The sequence below is a fragment of the Loxodonta africana genome, chromosome 22 (assembly GCF_030014295.1).
Source record: "Loxodonta africana isolate mLoxAfr1 chromosome 22, mLoxAfr1.hap2, whole genome shotgun sequence".
NCBI lineage: Eukaryota > Metazoa > Chordata > Mammalia > Proboscidea > Elephantidae > Loxodonta > Loxodonta africana.
In genome coordinates, this window is record NC_087363.1 from 15,996,975 (window position 1) to 16,019,656 (window position 22,682).

At 39.5% G+C, this 22,682-nt stretch overlaps 1 protein-coding gene across 18 annotated transcripts in view; it reads right to left on the minus strand.

The window, feature by feature from the left end:
- Positions 1-22,682, minus strand: part of CCDC66 (coiled-coil domain containing 66) — a 59,674-nt gene that overhangs the window by 22,267 nt on the left and 14,725 nt on the right. For all 18 annotated transcript variants that reach the window (XR_010318966.1, XM_064274364.1, XM_023547616.2 and 15 more), the window contains 4 exons: positions 15,298-15,463; positions 15,018-15,121; positions 13,065-13,189; positions 12,696-12,797 (listed from right to left, as the gene is read on the minus strand). Coding sequence is in view for 17 of the 18 variants with exons in the window: in XM_064274364.1 (XP_064130434.1) it covers positions 12,696-12,797; positions 13,065-13,189; positions 15,018-15,121; positions 15,298-15,463 (497 nt within the window). In the remaining variant the exon portion in view is untranslated. The remainder of the gene's footprint in view (positions 1-12,695; positions 12,798-13,064; positions 13,190-15,017; positions 15,122-15,297; positions 15,464-22,682) is intronic.

Sequence of the window (22,682 nt, forward strand, 5' to 3'; positions counted from 1 at the left end):
CATAAAAAAACAAAACTGGTGCCATAAAGTTGATCTTGACTCATGGTGACCCCAAGTGTCGGAGGAGATCTGCTCCCCAGGGTTTTCTTGGCTATAATCTTTACAGAAGCAGATCGCCAGGTATTTATTCTGTGGTGCTGCTGCGTGGGTTAAGCAACACCAACCTTTAGATCATCAGTTGAGTGCAAACCATTTGTACCACACAGGGACCTATGGAAGGCCAATGTTGATTCCCAGAGGTGTACATATGGCTAAAAATCCTTTTTCTTTTTTCCTCTTTTCTCCACATGCTTATTTGCCATATATCCATGTATCATTCTTGAGGCCATGTCTGTTAAAAATCTTTTGCCTATTTTAAAAAATTGGACTGTTTTCTCATTACTGAATTCTGAGTTTGTTTCCTTTTTAATATTCTGGATATATATAAGTCCTTTATCAAATAGGTGATTTGCAAATATTTTTTCCTCTATTTTATAATCTTAATAGTAACTTCAATGAGCAGAAGTTTTGAGGCCACTGTGAACTTATATTACACTAAATGGCCCTCCTTTGGGATGATGTGACACCACGGACTAGGAACCATCTTGCAAGGCCAGAAAAAAGGATACGTGTCACATGCCCAATTTAGCTTTGCAGATTTAGTGGTTAAAGACATGTAAACACCCGACGAAACACGTGTCCTACACCAGAGGGCTAAACACCTCCAAGAATAACTGCTTTGCTGAGGACATGGAATATGTACCTGGTGATGACGCAGACTACGTTTTGGTAAAGAAGGAGTGGGCTCCAGACCATCCCTGAGTCTTCTTGGAGGAGGAGCCTCCCTCAGGATGGGAGTGCCGCCAGCTGCTGTGCTCTGGCCCTGCGTGGTCCCGCTCCCCGATGCTTTACCCTGTAGCGGCCAGTGAACCCCTGTGCGTCACTTGCACATATTCTTACTTTTCATCATCCCTGACCCACGAGAGGGGGAGCCCTGTGATCAGAAAAACCTACCCTCAAAGATAAAACTGGCGACGAGGATGGGAAGGCAGTCGGCATGACTCCCGTACCAGCATCTGCGGTTTCAACTTGGAGGCTGGGGTTTACTGACACCTCTCAAAGTTTTGGGGACGCCCCTGTCTGAGTCTGGAGGCTGCTAGCCTGCATATTATTAATTTTTACCATCATCAGGGGATTTTTCAGTTTCTGTCAAAGTCACCATTGTTGCCAGCAAGCAACAATCAAATGCTATGGAATCCCTTCATTCCAGTGCTTGGGAATGGTCAGACACCCTCTTCCCTTGGTCCAAGTGTGTTGCCTGGAGAGTACGACCACGACATTCGGGGTGATTTCCCCAAGTATGGCCCCCCTGACCCCAGACTCCAAATTCTAAAAGGCACTGTGCCACTTCTAATCGTGCAGCTGGTAACAGGGTCTTTTCCTGTGGTTGCTGTTGTCTCAAATTCTAGACCCTTCACAATTACCCACCAAGCGACCCCTGGACCTCAGCTGCCCAAGAAGTCCACAACATAACTCCCGGTTGAGGCAGTGCCAACCCTGTCCTTCCGCAAACCCCAGAGGCAACCTTTCACTTCTACAAGGCTGCCCCACCTCCAGAGATGACTCCTGGAGCTACTCAAGAACAGTATCGCCAGGCCGACTGTTACCTGCATCAGGTGGCCACCTTGAGGGCCCAATTTTCAGTTGGCCAGGAGTGAGGACTTCCTTGACTACCCTCATCCCCACCAGAACCCCTGGATTAAAAGACCCATGCAGCGGCTCCTTTCTAGGATGGCTGCAAGTACTATCAGTAACAACCTGAAGATGGTAAAGCTAAAGGCACCGGGGTGGGGGGGGAGGGGGCAGAATTCGAGCCATTCTAACCTCCAGGAAATCCATGAAGAGATTCAGCCCCTCACTCATGTATAGGCATCTGTAGGCATATACATGTTTGTGTGTGCTGCATATGTATCCATATATGTAATAGAGCACAGAGGGGGCACAGTTACATAGACTTCTTAGACATACCCAAACAACTCACGGGATTGCTTTACTCGGTTAAACAGTTCAGGGCCATAGTCTCGTGGGACAACTCAATCAACTGGAGTGACACAGTTCATAAATATAATGTTCAAGTTTGGTTTGTAACATCTGAGGTCTTAAAAGCTTACAAGCAGCCATCTAAGATTCAAACATTGGTCTCTACTCGTCTGGAGCAGAAGAGAATGAAGGAAACCAAAGATTCAAGGAAGAAACTAGGCCCACAAGACTAATAAACCACACGAACCACGGCCTCTTCTAAACTGGGACCAGAATAGCTAGGTGGTGCCTAGTTACTACTACAGACTGTTCTGACCACGAACACAAGAGAAGGTCCCAAAAAGAATGGAGGGAAAATGTAGACCAAAATTCAAATTCTGAAAAAAGGCCAGATTTATTGGGCTGATGGAGACTCGGGGAATACCCAAGACTATCGCCCTAAGATACCCTTCGAACTTGGAAACTACTCCTGGAGGTCATTTTTCAGCCAATAATAGACTGGCTTATAAAGTAAACAATATCACCCTTGAGTAACATGTTCTCTTAAACAATCAAGCATATGAGATCAAAAGGTCAACATTTACCCAAAAGCAAAGATGAAAAAGCAGGAGGACAAGGGAAGCTAGATCAATGGAAACAGAACACAGAATGGAAATAATGAGAACACTGACACATTGTGAAAGCTGTAACCAATGTCACAGGACAATTTGCGTAAAAACTGTTAAATGGGAACTCAATTTGCTGTGTAAACTCTCACCTAAAACCCAATTAAATATCAAAAAAATATATATCGCAGCATCCTCTCAATTTGCCTCACCTTTTATTTAAGCACTTTACCCAAAACTGTTTTCAAGTGGGCAAAAAACACCTTCAGAGGCCTTCTATAAGGCCAAGGATATTTTTTATCCTCTCATCTTATCTGAATGATAGTTTCACTGGATATAAAATTCTAAAATTTAAGTCCTTTTCCTTCAATACTTTGAAAACATGATTCCATAGTTATCTTGCACCCAGTGTTGTTGAAAATCTTGATTTCAATCTAATTCTTGATCTTTTACACATATACTCTGCTCTTGCTTTCTGTAGGCTTTTAGAATCTTTTTTTAAAGATATTCTTAAGTTTCAGTTTAGTATGTGTAAGTGGGGCTCTCCTTATTTTCCTTTTTGGTGCGCTATGGGCCCTTTAAAGACCCCTGGTAGTGCAATGGTTAAAGTGATCAACTGCTAATCAAAAGGTCTATGGTCTGAATCCATCAGCTACTCTGTGGGAGAAAGACGTGACAGTCTGCTTTCATAAAGATTTACAGCCTTGGAAACCCCATGGTTCTAACTCTGTCCTATGAGCTCACTGTCTTAGTCATCTAGTGCTGCTACAAAAGAAATAACACGAGCAGATAGCTGTAACAAAGAGAAATTTATTTCCTCACAGTAAAGTAGGCTAAAAGCCCAAATTCAGGGCAGCAGGTCCAGAGGAAGGCCCTTTCTCTGTCGGCTCTGGAGGAAGGTCCTTGTCCTCAATCTTCCCTTGCTCAAGCAGGGACCCTGGGTCCAAAGGACGCACTCTGTTCCCAGTGCTGCTTTCTTGGTGGTATGAGGTCCCCCCTCTCTGCTAGGTTTCCTTTCACATTTACATTTAATGAGGGCTGTGACTACTCAACTAGGCAGTGGGTGTGGGTTTTGGTGACTTTAGTAAGGGTGTTACAATCCCACCCTAATCCTCTTTAACACAAAATTGCAATCACAAAATAGAGGACAACCACACAATATCCAGAATCACAGCTAAGCCAAATTAATACACCTATTTCTTAGAAAAAAAAAAATTTCTTAGGGGGGGACATAATTTAGTCTATGACAGTCACTGAGTCAGAACTGACTTGACAGCAGTGGGTTATGGGCCCTTTACATCTGAGGTCTGTCTTTTAATTATGGGAAATAGATCCCAACTACCTTTTCAAATACTTCCTCTTCGCTGTTTTTCCCTTCTTTTTGAGCTGCCTATTATTTAAACGTTGTTGTTCGGTGCTGTTAAGTCGATTCAGACTTATAGCGACCCTTATAGGACACAGTAGAACTGCCCATAGGGTTTTCAAGGAGTGGCTGGGGAATTCCAAATGCTGACCTTCTGGTTAGCAGCTGTAGCTCTTAAACAATACACCACCAGGGCTCTACAATCTAAATGGCAGCATTTCTTTATATTCACAATGCTTTTTCAAAAAAAAAACAATAATACTTTTTTCCTTATATTTGTCCTCTCCTCCTTTCTCCTTTTAAAGCAACTTTCTAAATGATTTATTCTCCCCTAACTGTATCATTTCTGCTATTTCTCTTCTATTGTACATTTTAACTATTGTATTTTTCACACCTACTATTTCTGGTGTTCTGTTTTCTTGTTATCATTGCTAATACCTTCTCTCTTACTTTTATTATGTTTACTAGGCTAAATTTAAATTACTGGTCCATCTGTCCTAACATGTTCCCTTCTGTTGGAATGTCTGGCAACTAACAGCCAGTAAACTAAGATGGTAGATGGTAAAATGGTAAGAGCAGGCTAGGCATAAGGTGGAAAATTGCACATATTAGTTACACTGCAATCACTCCTCCTCCCCCCCTCCCCCTTCCCAACAACTCCTTAGGTCAAAGCTTTACTCTCTGGTAACTTGCCTTAGACTGTAATTATAATTCACCAGCCCTCTAGGTTTGGAACAGGGAGGAATGGGACCATCTCCACCTGATTGTCTCAGCTCCTCAAAAGAAATGAGATTCAAGCAAGCACTGCCCAGAATTTCATTCTGGAGGACTGCTAGATGAAGGATCCGAGTTGTAATAAATGTAGAAGACGCTGTTTAAGAAATGGCATGAGTAGGATGAAGAAGGTTAGCAAGAACAGAACTCCAAAACTTATTCCATTTTATCCTCTCGCAGCAATGCTGGGCTCACTTCTACCCCAGGCCACCTACCAAGCCAAAAGGCCACAGTAGTATCCCTCCCCTCACTTTTTTTTCCCAGTATCTTAGGGGTTGATATTGGTAGTGGTGGAGGGGGTTTCCAGTAGTTTGCAACAGAATTCAAAATCTTGTTAGGACTCCTGGAATCTCAGTATCTGTGAATTGTAAAGCTTATTGGTGATCAGTATTTTCTACTTGACTTTTATTTTTGGTTATGTTTCTAATAATAGCAAATTTTGTAACTGCTCCATTGACATCAAAAGTTGAACTGTGTATTTGTTGAAAATAAAATTACTGACACTCTAATTATATTGTTCAAATACTCTAATAATGTTTTTGGTAAAAGTCTGCTTCTTCTACTTGTTTCTGACTTACGAATTTCATAAATAATTTAGAAAAATCATCACTTTTACAACTTATTGACTCCTTTTTTATCACAATAAACTACTGTGCCAACAACCGCTTTCTCCCCTGAAGTAGTATTTCCAACATTTCTATCATCAGTCTTGCTTTTTGTTCTTTCTCAAAAATTTTGATTAGTTTACATACCTTTTTTTTTAATAACGTATAATTTTGTTTCACGTCTCTTTTAAGCAGCAAGTCTTTGGGATTCTCATACCTCTACTTTTTAACCACAAAACTTTTGACCTATAAGAGCAGATTTCTGTGTTCCTGCTGTTACTACTTATTGTTGTTGTTACTCAGGCGATGCTGGGAGACATTGTGTTTATGATTACATCAGTGGTCACCTTACTTTTCTATATTCTTCAACCTTTATCTGATTTTCAAAATCATAATTACGTAACTCTGCCTTTATAGAGACATCACCCAAGTAACACAACAACACTATGTGTAATGTTCTAACAAAACAAAGGCATAAAGAATGAAACTGGATAGTTTTCCACTTCCACTACTCTTCACCAGAGGCAGACAATGCCAACAACATGATTTCCCTTCATTTATGTACATATATACGTTAAGTCCTTTAAGTTTTTTTTTCCTTTAAACAGGTACTGTTATAATACTACATACATGGTTCTATAACTATTTTCATTTCATCACGTCATAGAGATTGTCATGTCTGCTGCACATTCCTTTTCTGCCACAAATTCCTCTTTAATTGTGTTTCAATTTTCATTCATTTTCCTGGCCCGGAAAATAGCCTTAAGAACCTAAAAAAAAAAATTGCTGGGGAAGATTCTAGGGAGGAATATTTTGTAAATTCTTACAGGTCTGAGTATGCCTTATGTTCTCTTTACATATCAACATGTTGCCTAGGCATCAAATATTTCAGTCCTAGTTTTTATCTATGAAACCTCTACATACAATGTTCCATTATCTACAGAGGAGATATTTAAAGTCAACTTGATTTTGGTTCCTTGTCTTCTTATGTTTAAATGATTGAAGGAGTCTATTTTTTTATTCATTTGGCTTTTTTCTTTCTTTTTCCCCTGGGTCTAGAAGTTTTTTCTGACACCTGTCATTATCCGCATCTATCTGTTCTAATTTCTTCTTTAGAAAGCATAACATTTAAAGCTGTATCTTCATAATCAATTTGTAAAAGCTTCTATCTCAGGTTTTCCTGTCTTTTTTTTTTTCTATATTGGGAGTGTTCTCACAGTGATTTCTTCCACTTCCTCACAGTGATTGTAATTTATTGCGTTATTAAATCTTTTTTCTCTGCTACTATATTCTTAGTTTTCTTCTACTCTCCTACCTTCGGCCTTTCTTGTACATGAGTTTCCTGAACTACTTCAAGTGGAATATGACAGAAATACATAAAAACTTAGTCAATGTTTTCTTTAAAATTTTCCAGCTCTACATAATAGAACATATTTCTTATGAGAAATTTTCCTCATCACTAAAGCTGTTCACCAAAAAAAAAAGGGCAAAATGACGAATACTGTGTTAGATGTCATTTTACAACAATAGCCCTCCCCCTTCCTCCACCCCTCGGTTGCTGTCGAGTCGATTCCAACTCCTAGTGACCCTACAGGACAGGGTAGAACTGGCCCATACAATTTCCAAGAAGCACCTGGTGGGTTTGAACTGCTGACCTTTTGGTTGGCAGCTGTAGCTCCTAACCACTATGCCACCAGGGTTTCCACAAGTGCAGCAGCAACCAAAAATAGAAATTAAAAAAAAAAAAGGAGACACTGAAGTTGGTAATACTACTTAGGTACATCCAAACACCTCGTGGGATTAGTTCTGTTGGTTCAAGGGTACAGGGTCATGGGTTTGTGAGACTGTCCACTCAATTGGCCTAATACTGTTTTTAGAGCTACTTTTCCACTCCCTAGTTCAGTGAGTAGTGCCTGGGTCTTAAAAGCTTGTTAGTGGCTATCTAAGATATAATAATTGGTCTCTCTCTACTTGCCCAGAGCAGCAGCAGGAGACCCAGGAATCAGAAAAGAAAATGGACTGAAGGTCTGTCTCCATGAACTACTACCTCCTTTGTCATGAGAATGTTTTGATTAAGGAAACAATAGATGAATCCTGATTAAAAGGGGAAAAACGTGGAATATAATTGCAAATTCTTACAGAATCCAGACATACTATAGCCAGAGATGGGATGAACCTTTCAAATCCACGGCTTTGAGAAAAATCTTCAAACCTGAACCAAAATTATCCCCGGAAGTCATCTTTAAACTACACAGCAATTTAGTTAAATTAGTAAAGAATGTTCACCCTGAGTACTATGCTCTTTTAAAGAAGTATCTGTATGAGATGAAGTTGATAACAGTAAATCCAAAGACTAGATGAGAAGTTTAGAGGGTAGTGTGTCTAAGTCTGAGCCCTAGTGGTGCAGTGGTTAACAGCTATATGGCTGCTAACCAAAAGGTCAGCAGTTCGAATCCACCAACTGCTCCTTGGTAACCCTTTGGGGCAGTTCTACTCTGTTCTTATACTGTCACTATGCGTCGGAATGGACTCACTGGCAACTGGTTTGGGTTTGGTTTGGTTTCTAATTCAATAGTGTTAGAACAATATGGGTCCAGATAGCTAGAATGGTGACACAAGGTGAAGAACTATAACTAGTTTGAATTGTACATGGAGAAATTGTTGAACGAATGTATGTTCTGTGTATATTGTCACCAAAATTAAAATAAATAAATAAAAAGAGAGACTTTCCTCTTGGATACTTAGCAGGAATATCCCCCCTTTCTATTGCTGAATATTTTCATAGTCTTTTTTTTTTTTTTTTAACCCTTCCTCGAACAAAACAAGCCTCAGCCAGGTCTAATGCAGGGAATGCCCAGCTTGCTCTCAGTGCTCTCCTCCATTGTCAGGGTAGTAGTATAGTTAATTCTGAAACTGCCCAGTACAGCTCCTGGAGCATAAAAAGCCTTCAAACAATTCCATTTCCTTATTTTATTTAACTAGTTCATCTTCCTGGCAAGGCAAAGAGACTTATCCAACTCTGGATAAGGAAGAGGCCTCTTTGATTGGAATTCAATCTTGGAAGGATGAGACAGGGTTCTCTTAATACAGCCCAGTGTGGAGAGCCAAAAGGAAGCTTTGGCCAGGACTGGCTCATTTTGATCAGGATATAGTATTTGTTCTCACCTGAAACAGGACCACCAGTGGATTGGGACTGGGCTACAACTAGCTCATAACCCAGGTTCTGTCCAGAAGGGACTAACAATCTACCAATACTACTCCAGGAGTCTAAAGTAACCTGACAACAAAAGAAATATAAACATTCTTGGTATGTCATTTTAATGCTACTGGTGTGTGACCTGCTATTTAAAAGGAAAAAAAAAATCTTGTCGTTAGTGACATACATCCGTAGAAATTACTGAATTCTGAGTATGCTCTAACGGGCTATTATTCTCTGTGCATAACTCGGAAAGTAGAGTTTTGTATTTTCGTTTATATTCTTTTGCATGTCAGAAATATTACATAACATTTTAAAGAGTCAGAAAGTTTAAAAGTAAAAAAAAGATACATATACATGAGCCAATATGATTATGAATATGTGTCTTTGGCATTAATGCAGATGAATGATTGTATTAGAGCTTTGAACCAGGTCTGCAGAATTTACTCATGGCTGATGAAGCAAAACCCAAACAGCCTGATTTTTTAAAACACGGGTGACTTGGAATGATAACTGGAACACTAAAAATTACGGGCCAAACTCTGCTAGAAACTTAACCTCTCTCCTAGAAAATAAGGTCAGTGTGTTTGTTGCATAGCAACCAAATCTCTTGACCTGCAGAGTTGGAAACAGCTGTGCCTCACTCAAAAGTTGACAGCTGACTGTGCTGCTTTGAATGTGTATCACTCTTCACAATCCTGGCAATAATCCAATCTCCTGAACCAGGATCCTGAAAGGGCTTACTATGTCTCTTCCAAGTACCCCATTCTAGGGCTTCAATCTGTAATTTTTCCCATTCTGGTTATCGTTCCACTTCACCTAAATTAAAAAAATTTGCTTCTGTTCCAATTTCACTTCATTGGCCATGACTGACCAGTTCCAACTAGTTTAGAAGCCCTGAAGCCCTGATTTATGTATCTACTCATTTAAAAAAAAAAAAAAATCAAAAGACCATCAGAAGAGTCCATATCAGACTCATGGGATGCTGGGCAGGTTGGGGGTGGGGGGGAATGATGGGAGCTGTAACTTTACATTTTTAAATACGGAAAAAGATGAAGCAGAAATGAGAGAATGTTAACAACTGCCAATTCTGAGTGGTGAAAATGTTGCATTATTCTTGCTAATTTTTTTTTTTTTAGTTCAGGGGGAGGGAGGACTATGCAACTATCTGAGAACAGGCAGAAAACAAAAAACCAAGAACTAAAACTTGGTGGGGGGAGAAATGAACCTTGAAAATATTAATATTCAAGATATACACAAAAGAGAAGTGAATATTATAAGCATGAGGGAATCTAGGAAGTCAAGAAAAGAACTCCAAAAAGTAGAAAGGGGTAAGCAACATCATCATATTATAGGGTGGTGAGACAGGATGAGGACTGAAGAGGAACCCATGACGTATGGTGACTAGAAATTAGGTAACCAGTTACCTTCCTCAAGAATGGCTGAAGCAAAAGCCAGACTACAGTGAGTTTCTGAATGAAGAGAAAACAAAAATGTATCATCAGAAAATACAGTCTAACAGTAGTAGCTAAAGGAAGCAGCAGCCTAAGAAGAGGTAATCGCTTAAGGAGTTAAGGTTGAAGATTTTTTAGAATGTAGTGAGATTTAAACAATCTTTTAAACTAAGGAGAAAAAGTTAATGGGCAGAGAGAATTTTAAATCCATGGTAGAGAGAGCAGACAGAAACAGAAACAAGAGCACAGAAGTTAGACTTGCGAATATTAACAAATAGAAAGAAAATTGACACATTTTATGCTATGCAGTTTCTCTCACCTCTCTGATTAAATCGTCAGACAAGAGTGCAGTAGATAGGTTAAGGGAGTACAACAACCATATGGAACGATCAAAGAGCCCAACAAACACGTGACTACTAGTTGAAAGGTTGGCAGTTCGAACCCACCCAGAGTTGTCTCAGAAAATAGGCCTGCCTGGTGATCTGCTTCCCAAAGGTCACAGCCTTGAGAACGCTGCAGAGCACAATTGTACCCTGCACACATGGGGCTGCCATAAGTTGGCATCTACTTGGCAATTAACAAAGGCAATGTTTAGATCCAGCTAAGAACTAAAACTATTCATATAAAAACTAGTCTTTAGGATTCCACCCTTTTCTCTAGTCGTCTACAAGCAGGGACAGAAGAATAAAGAGAGGTAGACCAAAAAGGGCTGCTGAGTATCAGGGTATATGTTATAAAAGGTTTCTCAGATGAAGGAAAAGAAGGCAATGGTAGCAAGCAATGTTGTTGAAATGACAGATGGTGGTGGGGGGGGAAGGAACAGGAAAGGGACTGATAGGCTAGAAGGGCGGAATCGTCCCCAAATCAAAGAAGATGTTTAAGAAAAGTGAACAAGACAGGCAGATATGGGTTGTAATTATAAAATGGGGTGAGAATTAAATGTCTCGGAGGTGGAGAAGTTCTAGAAAATGCTAATTCTCGAGCATGATATATAGCCTCTACGTCATGACGGGTGATTAAAAAAAGGGGGGGGAGGGCGGGCTGCGCAAGGCGACAAGGAATTGTGAAGTCAGGGTATTAAATCGTCCTCAAGAATACTACAGCCAGTCCCCGCACCTCCCTCGCCCCATCAAGATAAACAAACCAAACCAAACCCAGTGCCGTCAAGTCAATTCCAACTCATAGCCACCCTATAGAACACAGCAGAACTGCCCTATAGTTTCCAAGGACTGCCTGGCGGATTCAACCCTCTGGTTAGCAGATATAGATAGCACTTAACCACTAGCCACCAGGGTTTCCATCCCTATCAAGATAGCAGCAATTAAATTAAAAAAAAAAAAAAAACCAACAGTAAGCCAAGGTCTTTAGAAAATGTAACGGGAAGCATGCGCATGACAAGGTTGAAGGCAGGGCAGGGGTGATAACCAGGTGACAGAAACAAAAATGGCAGTAATTTTTGCTGGCTGAGTGCGGAACTATGGTATGGTGGTAGCAGTAAGAAGCTATCTGAATGACAATCCCACTTTCTACCCCATGTTACATTAGAATCCCCCCCTTTACTTAAGTGAAAGAAGCTCTGGTGGCTCACTGATTAAGCGCTCTGCCACTAACAGAAAGTTTGGCAGTTCAAACTCACCAGCCGCCCTGCAGGAGAAAGATGTGACAGGCTGCTTCTGTAAAGATTACAGCCTTGGAAACCCTACGGGGCGGTGCTATTCTGTCCTATCCGGTCGCTATGAGTCATAATGGCAGTGGGTTTGGTTTGGTTTAGTTAGGTTCCGAAGGGAGGGGTAGTCTTCAGGAGCTGTCTGTAGAGTTTAGAGAAAGCCAAGTTTTCATTAAGTGAGGTATTTCCAAAAAAGCTGAGGCTGTAAGGGAATTTCTTAGAAACACAGAAGGAGTTTTAAAATCCCCAATGTAAAAGGATATGTAGGCTAAAGGATACAGAGATGAGACTACAAGGCAGGTGACTTGTATTCAATTGGGGAGAGGGGTGAGGCTAACCATGAAGAAGAGAACTGAAAGGGAGCCGATGAGAGGAATGACCCTAAACGGCCTTAGGGCTCCAGACAGACCTGTCTTGTCAATTACATAAAGAGCAAATCTTTGTTAAACATGTTATATGTCAGTCACTATTCTAACGCCATTGCATGCTTTATTTCATGTTTTAACAAAAGAGGCCTTGTGATTCTGTCTGCAACCAAACTTTTCCCCCTCCCAGTTACAAGAAAAGGCTAACCAAGTATTCAATTGTACACATCGCTGTGGCTATGGCTGGAATTTCTGAAACCAACTGGTCTCAGGTACTGGGAGAAGGGCTCTTCTGTTAATCACTGCCCCTCAATAGCCCCCCTGCAGTGTCTCACCACATTCACACACAAATACATGAAAACTGCATTTCAGTAGTAAAAGGATGAGTAGAATCATTCTTTTGAGTTACTCCATTATGTCCAGAATACATTTGTTAAAATGCAAATGTTCACTGGGATGCAGGCATTACATGTAAAAAGAAATGGCTAGTAATTTTTTTTAATTGAAGGAACATAATGTACTCAGTAAAACTTAACTGGTAATTAAAAGTGACAGCTTTTTTAGCTTTACACCCTAAAGAAAAATAGGTTAGACAACCATCAAGTACTACAGGGTTTAAATATTCAAAATACTGACATTAGGACTTACCTCCAGAGGCGGACTAGCTCTAACAACCAACTGTCCAGCAGTCTGGACGGCCACTGCTTGGCTGGGGGACTGTGACAGAATGCTTGAAGAGCTAGCAGATGTCTAAAAACAAACAGAAAAACAAAGGCACTTCCTCTTTGTCTAAGACTTAATACAGACAAAATTTAAAGATCACAAAAGCACAACCCAACGGACATCTGGTAGGTACTTATGTTTGACCAATAAACACTGGCTGTAAGAAGGTAAAAACCAACTGCCATTAAATTGATAACTGTAAAATAAAAAAAGTTTTACACTATGAACACCACTTAGCATTTTAAAAAACATAATCTCTTATGTTCCATAAATGTTTGGTTTTCATACACTTACCCGAGATTGATCAAGAATATGAGGTTTTTCCCATATTATTTTATCACTTTCAGATTTTTTCCAAGGATTATTATTCCTTTTTTCAGAAGCTTCTTTTTCTTTCTTCTTTAAAGCAACCTGTTCATCTGTAAATAATGTCCTTTTTTAAAAAAATGTACAAAAACTGTAAAAAAAAAATCATGTAAGCAAATTGTGACCTTCTTAAAGAGTGCAGATTCTAACACAAATCTAATCAAACTTGTTTTTTAGGGAGGAGATTAACTCACAAGACAGAAGAATTTTAAAGGATATGAAGTAGAAAAAAACAATCAGAACCAAACTTAGAAACGATCCAAATGGATGTAAAAGTGTTTTGCTTATTACCACAAATATCAACGAGGAGCAATTTTGGTCAGAATAATTTACTTCACGTTATGCTAATTATTCTACATTCCTGTTATGGTCATTCAGTTATTATGAAGAGAATTAAAAGCTAGAACTGTGGAGTCAGAAAACCCTACCAAGTTCAACTACTTTTAGCTATGTGACTATGGGCAAGTTGCTGTTAACCTCTCTAAACCTCAATTTCTTCCTCTAAGAAATGGGGGTAATAACAGTACCTATTTCAGTGTAGGGCCTGGCATAAAGTAAATATTTAATAAACATTTAACCATTATTCATACCTGCTGAAAAGTAAAAAAAAACAAAATCCTCTAACAGATACAGTACGAATAAATACAAGATCCCCAATAGTTCTTCAAAGGAAATATAAAAGTCTAACATGTACAAATTTAACTCCAGGAAAATTAATAAAAGCATGATTTAGACAAAGTGAGATGTGTTTTTCTAACAGGATCAAGTTTTTTTAAAAAAGTAAATTGTTTTCTAAGATAATAATTAAAGCATAAAATATTTCAAGTAATTTGGAATTGTGTTTTGATAAGCTGCATTTGTGTTGAAAAAAAATATTTGGTCCAGAAATATTTATAAAGCTGAAACTGTGATATAAGTAAGTACACATCACACCCCCAAAAATCTTCTGATATTCCTACTGTACATTTAATTTCTTTATTCTTCTTCTTGTACCTTCACTTCCAACCATCAACTCATTCCCTATTTCTGCTGCTAATTTTTCTAAATTACCTGTCCCAGCAGGCTTACTGATTGCCTCTTACAACTCACGAGTTGAGTAGAGGGTGAAGCCCATCTCCACGTTTTTAGTACAGCTGTTCCTAAGAAGGGAGCCCTGGTGGTGCAGCGATTAAGAGCTTGGCTGCTAACCAAAAGGCGGGCGGTTTAAATCCACCAGCTGCTCCCTGGAAACCCTATGGGCACTTCTACTCTGTCCTATAGGGTCACTAGGAATCAGAACTGACTTGACGGCAATGGTTAGGTTTGGTTCAGCATTCCTAAGAAGTAAAGCAGTTGCTTCACATATTTTCCAAACTGATTACTGGACCCTATGTCCAGTCCAAGAAGTAATGGGAGTTTCCTATTATCAATATTTCAAGACCCTAACAGAAATTATACATTTTTCTGTGTTAAGGTCCACAGGCTAACAAAAAGCAGTGTTTGTTTTTGTCTAGAATATACTGAGTGACATTATATTGATTCAATACTCTTGATTAATTTAAAAAATGAAATCAGTTATTTGTTAATAAAACCATCTTTAAACCCACAGGATTTATGTAATGGAAAAAATATGAAGAAGGATTCTCAGACAGTGAGAAAAGTTAATTTGTTTGGGCTAGAGGCTCAGCTCTGGCGGCCAGTGCCCACTGCAGGGCACCAAACAAAAAGACACAACCTAAGGCAATGTGCAGCCACAAAGCTACGCGTGCATTTGTTGAGAACTATTCTAGATGTGAAATGTTACGAAACAAGATTTTTTATATTACTGAAAGATATGCTTCATCCTCAATATATACTTCTTAAGCCAACAAAACCATACTGTAAGCTATAAAAATTACCTACCTAGCTCCTTCCTCCACTGGGCTTTTTTTGCTTCCAACAAACTTCTATCACGTTCTCTTTCCCCGAGAGTACTGAATATGTCAGCTGGCTTCCATACGTTCTCTCTAAGGCAACAATTAAAAAAAAAAAGAAACCTTATCAATTTTAGCACAACTTAACTCCATAAAATTAGTAAACTTTTGAATGGCTCTAAGTCTTCAGAGTAAACATTTCACATGCAAGTACAAGTAAAGTCATATTATCCCCAAGATAACAATAAAAGACATGATGAGTTACATACATAGCAATTTTCTGCTCAAGCGGCTTAGATGTCTCCTGCTTTTTATTTAAAACCAATTTATTTTCTTCCGGGACAGACAAAACAGCCTCAGTTTTTTGGAGTAGTCCCATTATGTTTTCATCCTTTGGCTGATTAGGAATATTGTTGAAATGTAGATTGTACCGACCTAGGAGGTGGTAAAATGCATTTTTTAAAATTAATACTGTGGTGGTAGCTGTTGTAGCCATTAAGTTGATTCCAACTCATATCAGCCCTGTGGGACAGAGCAGAACTTCCCTATAGGGTTTCCCAGGCTGTAATCTGTATAGGAGCAGATTAACAAGTCTTTACTCCCGCACAGCTGCTGGTGGGTTCCAACCACCGACCTTTGGGTTACCAGACAGGTACTTAACCACTGTACCACCAGGGCTCCTTAAAATTAATAAATTATATCAATTACAATACCTTACCTTGCCATACTTCTATACGGTTTAAAAAACACTGTCTTATACACGATCTAATTTAATTCTCACAACAATCCTTAAGGTGAGTATTATGATTTCCTTTTTGTCAAAAAAAGGAAACCAAGACAACCTATACACTGAGAGAAAATTTGGGGGAACCATATATCTGATAAGGGCTTAACATGCAGAATATAAAAAGAACTCCTACATCTTAACAAAAGGACAAACAATCCAGTCAAAAAATGGGTAAAGGATTTGAAAAGCCATTTCAGTAAAGATATACAAATGGCCAAGGAGCATGTGAAAAGACAATCAACATCATTAGCCATTGTTGTTGTTGTTGTTAGGTGCCATCCAGTTAGTTCAGACTCATAGCGACCCTACTGGGGAGATGCAAATCAAAACGACAACGAGTTATCACTTCAACCCCATTAGGATGGCTAAAGAAAAACAACAAATGTTGGTGAGGATGTGGAGAAATTGGGACCCTTATCCACTGTAAGTGGGAATCCAAAACGGTACACCCATTGTGGAAAACACTTTTGCGGTTCATCAAAAAGTTAAACATAGAACTACCATATGACCTAGCAATTCTATTTCTACATAAACCCAGGAGACCTGAAGGCAGTGACACGGACACATGAACACCAATATTCACTGTAGCGCTATTCACAATTGCCAAAAGGTGGAAACAACCGAAATGTCCATCAACAGATGAGTGAATAAACAAAAATGTGATATATACATACAAAAAAATATCACTTAGCCACAAAGAGAAATGAAGTCCTCATACCTGCTCTACCATGGATGAGGATGAGCCCTTAAAACATTATGCTAAGTGAAGTCAATCACAAAAGCAGAAATATTGTATGATCTCAATTATATGAAATACCTAGAATAGGTAAATGCATAGAGATCAAAGTATACTGATGATGACCAGGGAGGAGGGAAGGAGGAATCAGTGTTTAGGAATCACTGAGTTTCTGTTTACAGTGATGGAGAAGTTGGCAGTGGATATCGGTGATGGTTGTACAACAGGATTAATGTAATCAGTGTTACTAAATTGTACGTGTAAACAACACTGACTTGCAAATGCTGTGTCATATATTTTTTTTACAGTAACACAAAAGAAGTTAAAAAAGGAAACTAAGGCCAAGAGGTTAAATGACTCACTCATTGCCATACAACCTCTTATATCAAATAAGGAAGAAAAACAGCAACAAGATAAACCTCTGGAGAGGCGGAGCCAAGACAGTGGCTTAGTCACAAGCACCATAACGTCCCCCTGCACCAAGACCCAAGAAACCAAAAGAAACAGAAGCAGGCAACAATCTGGGAACCCTGAACATCAAAAAAGAAAGTCTAAGAACTGAACCAAACACCAACTGGAAGGAAAAAGTGAATGAAAGCAGCAAAAGAGGAGAGTAACACGGAACAGAGGAGCTCAGCCAGCTGTCCCGGCTCAAGGCGGCCATCTTAAGACAAAACCAGCAGCAACCCTGGGTGAAGAAAGCAGCAAGACGACATCATGTCTTTCCCAAAAGGGACAGAGGAACTCTAAAAGCACACATGGAAAGAAGCAGAGACAGAGAGGGAGCCAGGATCCAGAACTGGAGACACTTAGGAGCGGTGGCTCCTCACCTCAGGGGTGAGTGGCGCACACAAGGTGGTCGGCCTGCGGAGCATCATGAGAGGTCTCCCACCCAACCGGTCCCCAGGCAAACCCCACCTCGTACTTGAGAAGAAACAAGTCCTACTGGCTGGCTGCAGTGGATTCAAAGTGCCCTTGCACACACATATCCTAGCCAGAGGGATGCGCTCCCCCTCATCCCATCCTCCTGATCAGAGGTGGCAGAAGGTTCCATACCCCGACTGCCTCGCCTAACCAAGGGATCACAGTGAGCCTATTCTCTTCTCCCCACCCCCACCAATTCCCATCCACTATGCCCCCTTGCCCATCTGATGAGTGAGACTAGGCATGCCCTGTGCACGTGCCCTCCTGCCACCTACACTTAAGGGCCCAGTGTGGGGCAGTGGCAGCAAAAGAGAGAGCAGCCCTCCACCGTCCCATCCTTCCTCCCCCCCACAGGCAGAGGTGGAGGTGGCGCCACTGTGAGCACATCCACCAGGTGCAACTCCCTCCCTTAACCCGCCCAGCGAGGGGCAGAGGAGCCACAATTGTGCATGCATCCCCCCCGCCCCGCAGGCCCTTTCCTCCCTCCCACTACCTAGTGAGGGGTGGAGGCGTAGCAAGTACGTGCACATTTGCACATTCCTCCCTCTCCTTGCCCACAACAGGTGAATGTAGAGCAACTGAGCAAGCATCGGCCTGCTGTTCCTTCCTCAATCCCCCTGCACATTAGAAGGCAGAGGTAGCGTGACCGTGTGTGCATCTGCCAAGCTGCCCCCTTCTACTACCCACACCTCCCCCCTCCTAACCGGTGAGAGGTGACAACAATGCCCCCACCTGCCCACCACAAACACCACACCGGCCACTCTACCTGCACGGAGAGTACCACTCCCTGGCTCCTGCACCACGGAACCAAAGACAGACAGAGGCCAAAGCACAACCAACCCACCCTCAGCCATACAAGACCAGAGAAGAGAGAGCTGTGTTCCTACACCTACACGCCACCCCATCTGCCCAGAGACAGGTAAGGAGAGCTCCAGCACGACCAGTCCAGTCATCAGAGCACCACGCCAGCCATGCCTGCTGGGAATCAGCAAAACAAAACAAAAAACATGACTCAGCAAACAATTATACAATTGAAAAATAAATTCAATAACCTCTTAATATCCTAGAGACAAGAGACAATAGCAAAACACCTAACGAAACAAACAGGGCAAGAGGGTCCCAGCAAGTGACCTAAAAAAAGAACCAGAAAACTTCCCAGAGGAAAAAAAGATAATAAGGAATTCAAAAGAGCTATATAGATGGTCTTTAAAGGAATCAAAGAAAACACAGAGGAAACTATGAAAAACAGACAAACACAGACAAAACACCTGAAGAATTCAGGAAAACAATACAAAAACGAAATGACAAAATAAACAGACAATTGGAAACCATACAAAAACAGCAACTAGAAATCCAGAAGCTTAGCAATACAATTTCAGAAATAGGTAACTCAATGAAAGTCATAGGAGTAGAACTGAAACAATGGAAAACAGGATCAGCAAAATAGAAGACAAATCCCATGACACTAACCTGTTACTGGAACAATCATAAAAAAGAATGAAGACAGCCTAAGAGTTAAGTGGGACAACAGTGTGACTGGAATCCCAGAAAGGGAGGAGTCAACAAAAAGCACAGAGAAAACTGTTGAAGATTTGCTGACAGAAGATTTCCCTAATATCATGAAAGATGAGATGATAACCACCTAGGAAGCATAATAAACCCCATACAGGATAGATCCCAAAAGAACACCAAGACAAATCATAATCAAACTTTCCAAAATGAAAGACTAAGAAAGAATCCTGAAAGCAGCTTGGGAATAACAAAAGATCACCTTGAAAGGGGCATAGATAAGACTAAGCTCTGATCACTCAGCAGAAACCATGCAGGCAAGAGGCAATGGGATAACATACAAAAAACCTCGAAAGACAAAAACAAAAACAACAACAAAAAAACTGCCAATCAAGAATTATATATCCAGCAAAATCATCCCTCAAATATAATGATGAAATTAGGACACTCTGAAATAAACATAAACTAAGGAAATTTTTAAAAAGTTCAATTCTACAAGAAATGTTACAGAAGAGTCCTTCAGACAGAAAACAACACCAGAAACAACCTGAGATTAAAACATATGACAACATCAGATATCAACTCAGATAAAAAACTCTCAAAATAAAGCTAAAAGATGAAAAACAGGGAACCAGAAACATCAATCTGTAACTGGCAACCACTTTAAAACATAAAAGGGGAATAAAGCGTATAGGTTTAGAACTTCCATATGGAGAGGAAGTCAAGGCGATTATCAAGAAGTAAATTACTGTTTCAAACTTAGGAAGATAAAGTAAGTTTCAGGATAACCACAAAGAAAGTTAACAAACATACTCATCAAAATATAAAACAAGAAAGTCCTGAAGACTCAGTACACACAAAATCAACAATAACGAAGGAAATGAAAAGATGAGTCAAAAAAACCCCAAAAGGACAGGAAGTCAAGCAGAACAAAGAAATTGTCAACATGACAAAAAAAGTATAACAAACTCAAACCTGTCGATAATCACACTGAATGTTAATGGCCTAAATGCACCAGTGAAGAGACAGAGTGGTAGAATGGATTAAAAAAAACACGACCTACCAATATGCTGCAAGAAACACTCCTCTGATCACAATGCTCTAAAGGTAGAAATCAGTAACAGGAAGAGCAAAGGAAAAAAAAAATCTAATAACACAGAAACTAAATAACACCCTGCTTAACAACTACTGAGTAACAGAAAAAATCAAAGATAGAATTAAAACCTTATTAGAATCAAACAAGAATGAAATCACTACATACCAAAACCTTCGGGACACAGCAAGAACAGAACTGAAATCAATTTACAGCAATAAATACATAAATCAAAAAAGAAGGGCAAAAAGAAAAACAATAAGCCTACAACTTGAACAATAAGGAAGAGAGCAGCAAAAGAAACCCACAGTCACCAGAAGAAACAAAATAATAAAAATTAGAACAGAGATAAATGAAACAGAGAACAGGAAAACAATAGAAAGAATCAACAAGACTAAAAAGCTGATCCTTTGAAAGGATAGATAAAATCAACAAACTGCTGGCCAAATCGAGAAAACAGGAGAAGCAGCAAATAACCCAAATAAGAAATGAGATGGGTGACACAATAACAGAACATACTGAAATAAAATGGATCGTAACAGAATACTATGAAAAATTTACTCTGAAAAAATTGAAAACCTAGAGGAAATGGACAAATTCTTAGAAACACACTACCTACCTAAACTAACACAAACTGAAGTAGAAAATCTGAAAAGACTCAAAACAAGAAACTGAAGAGGTCATTAAAAAAAAAAAAAAAGCCCTGGCCCAGACAGCTTCACTGGAGAATTCTACCAAATATTCAGAGAACAGCTGACAAACAATTCTATTCAAACTATTCCAGAACATAGAAAAGGAAGGAGTATTCCTGAATTCATTCTATGAAGCCAGTACAACCCTGATATAAAAGCCAGGCAAAGATATCACTAAAAAAGAGAACTACAGACCAATATCCCTCGTGACTACACATGCAAAAATTCTCAACAAAATCTTAGCCAATAGAATTCAACAGCCTATCAAAACAATAATACATCATGATCAGGTGGGATTCATACCAGGCATGCAAGCATGGGTCAACATTAGAGAATCAATGAACACAATCCATCACATAAATAAGCAAAGGAAATAATCACAATCATCTTAATCGATGCAGAAAAGGCATTTTGAAGTCCAACATCCATTCTTGATTAAAAAAGAAAAAAAAACTCTCAGCAAAACAGGAAGAGAAGGGGAATTCTTCATCATAATAAAGGAAATTTATACAGAACAGCCAACATTATCCTCAATGGAGAAGAGTCTGAAAGCATTCCTCTTCAGAACAGGAATCAGACAAGAATGCCCTTTATCACCACTCTTATTCAACAACATATTGGAAGTTCTAGCAAGAGCAATAAGGCAAGAAAAGGAAATAATGGGCATCCAAAAATACTAAGGAAGAGGTAAAACGATTCCTATTTGCAGATGATATGCTCCTATACATAGAAAATCCTAAAGGTTCCACAAGAAAGCTACTGCAACTAATAGAAGGATTCGGCAAAGTGACAGGATACAAGATCAACATACGAAAATTAACTGGCTTCTTCTAATCATCAACAAGGAGAACTTCGAAAAGGAAATCAGGAAAACAATACCATTCACGATAGCCACTAAAAAGATAAAATACTTAGAAATAAATCTAACCAGGGCCAAAAATGACTTACATAAAGAAAACTACAAAACACTACTGCAAGAAACAAACAGAGACCTACATAAATGGAAAAACATACCATGCTTTCGGATAGGAGGACTTAACATTTTGAAAATGTCAATACCATCCAAACCAATACTATATAGATACAGCGCAATCCTGATCCAAATCCCAACAGCACTCTTCAAAGAGATGGAAAAACTAATCAGTAGCTTTATATGGAAGGGAAAGAAGCACCGAATGAGTAAAGCATTATTAAAGAAGAACAAAGTAGGAAACCTCTCACTACCTGACCTCAGAACCTACTATACAGCCACGGTAGTCAAAACAGTCTGGTACTGGTACAAGAGACACACAGACCAATGGAACAGACATAACTTCGTCCACTTATGGATAGGTGATCTTCAACAAAAGCTAAAATCTATTAAATGGGGGAGAGACAATCTCTTTAACAAATGGTTCAGGCAAAACTGGATATCTATCTGTAGAAAAATGAAACAAGACCCATACCTCACATCACACACATAAACTAACTCAAAAAGGATGAAAGACCTAAATATAACATCTAAAATTATAAAAATCATGGAGAAAAAAATAGGGACAATGCTACGGGCTCTAATATATGGCATAAATAGAATATCAAACATAACCAAAAATGTATACACAGCAGAAGATGAACTAATTAAACGGGACTTCCTAAAAGTTAAACACTTATGCTCAACACAAGACTTCTCCAAAAGAATTAAAAGAGAACCTACAGATTGGGGGAAAAATTTTGGCTACGACACATCCGACAAGCATCTAATGTCTAAAATTTATAGAAAACGTCAACACCTCGACAACAAAAAGACAAACAACCCAATTCAAAAATAGGCAAAGGATATGAATAGACACTTCACCAAAGAAGACATTCAGGGTGCTAACAAACATAAGTAAGAAATGCTTGCGATCATTAGCCACAGAAAGATGCAAATCAAA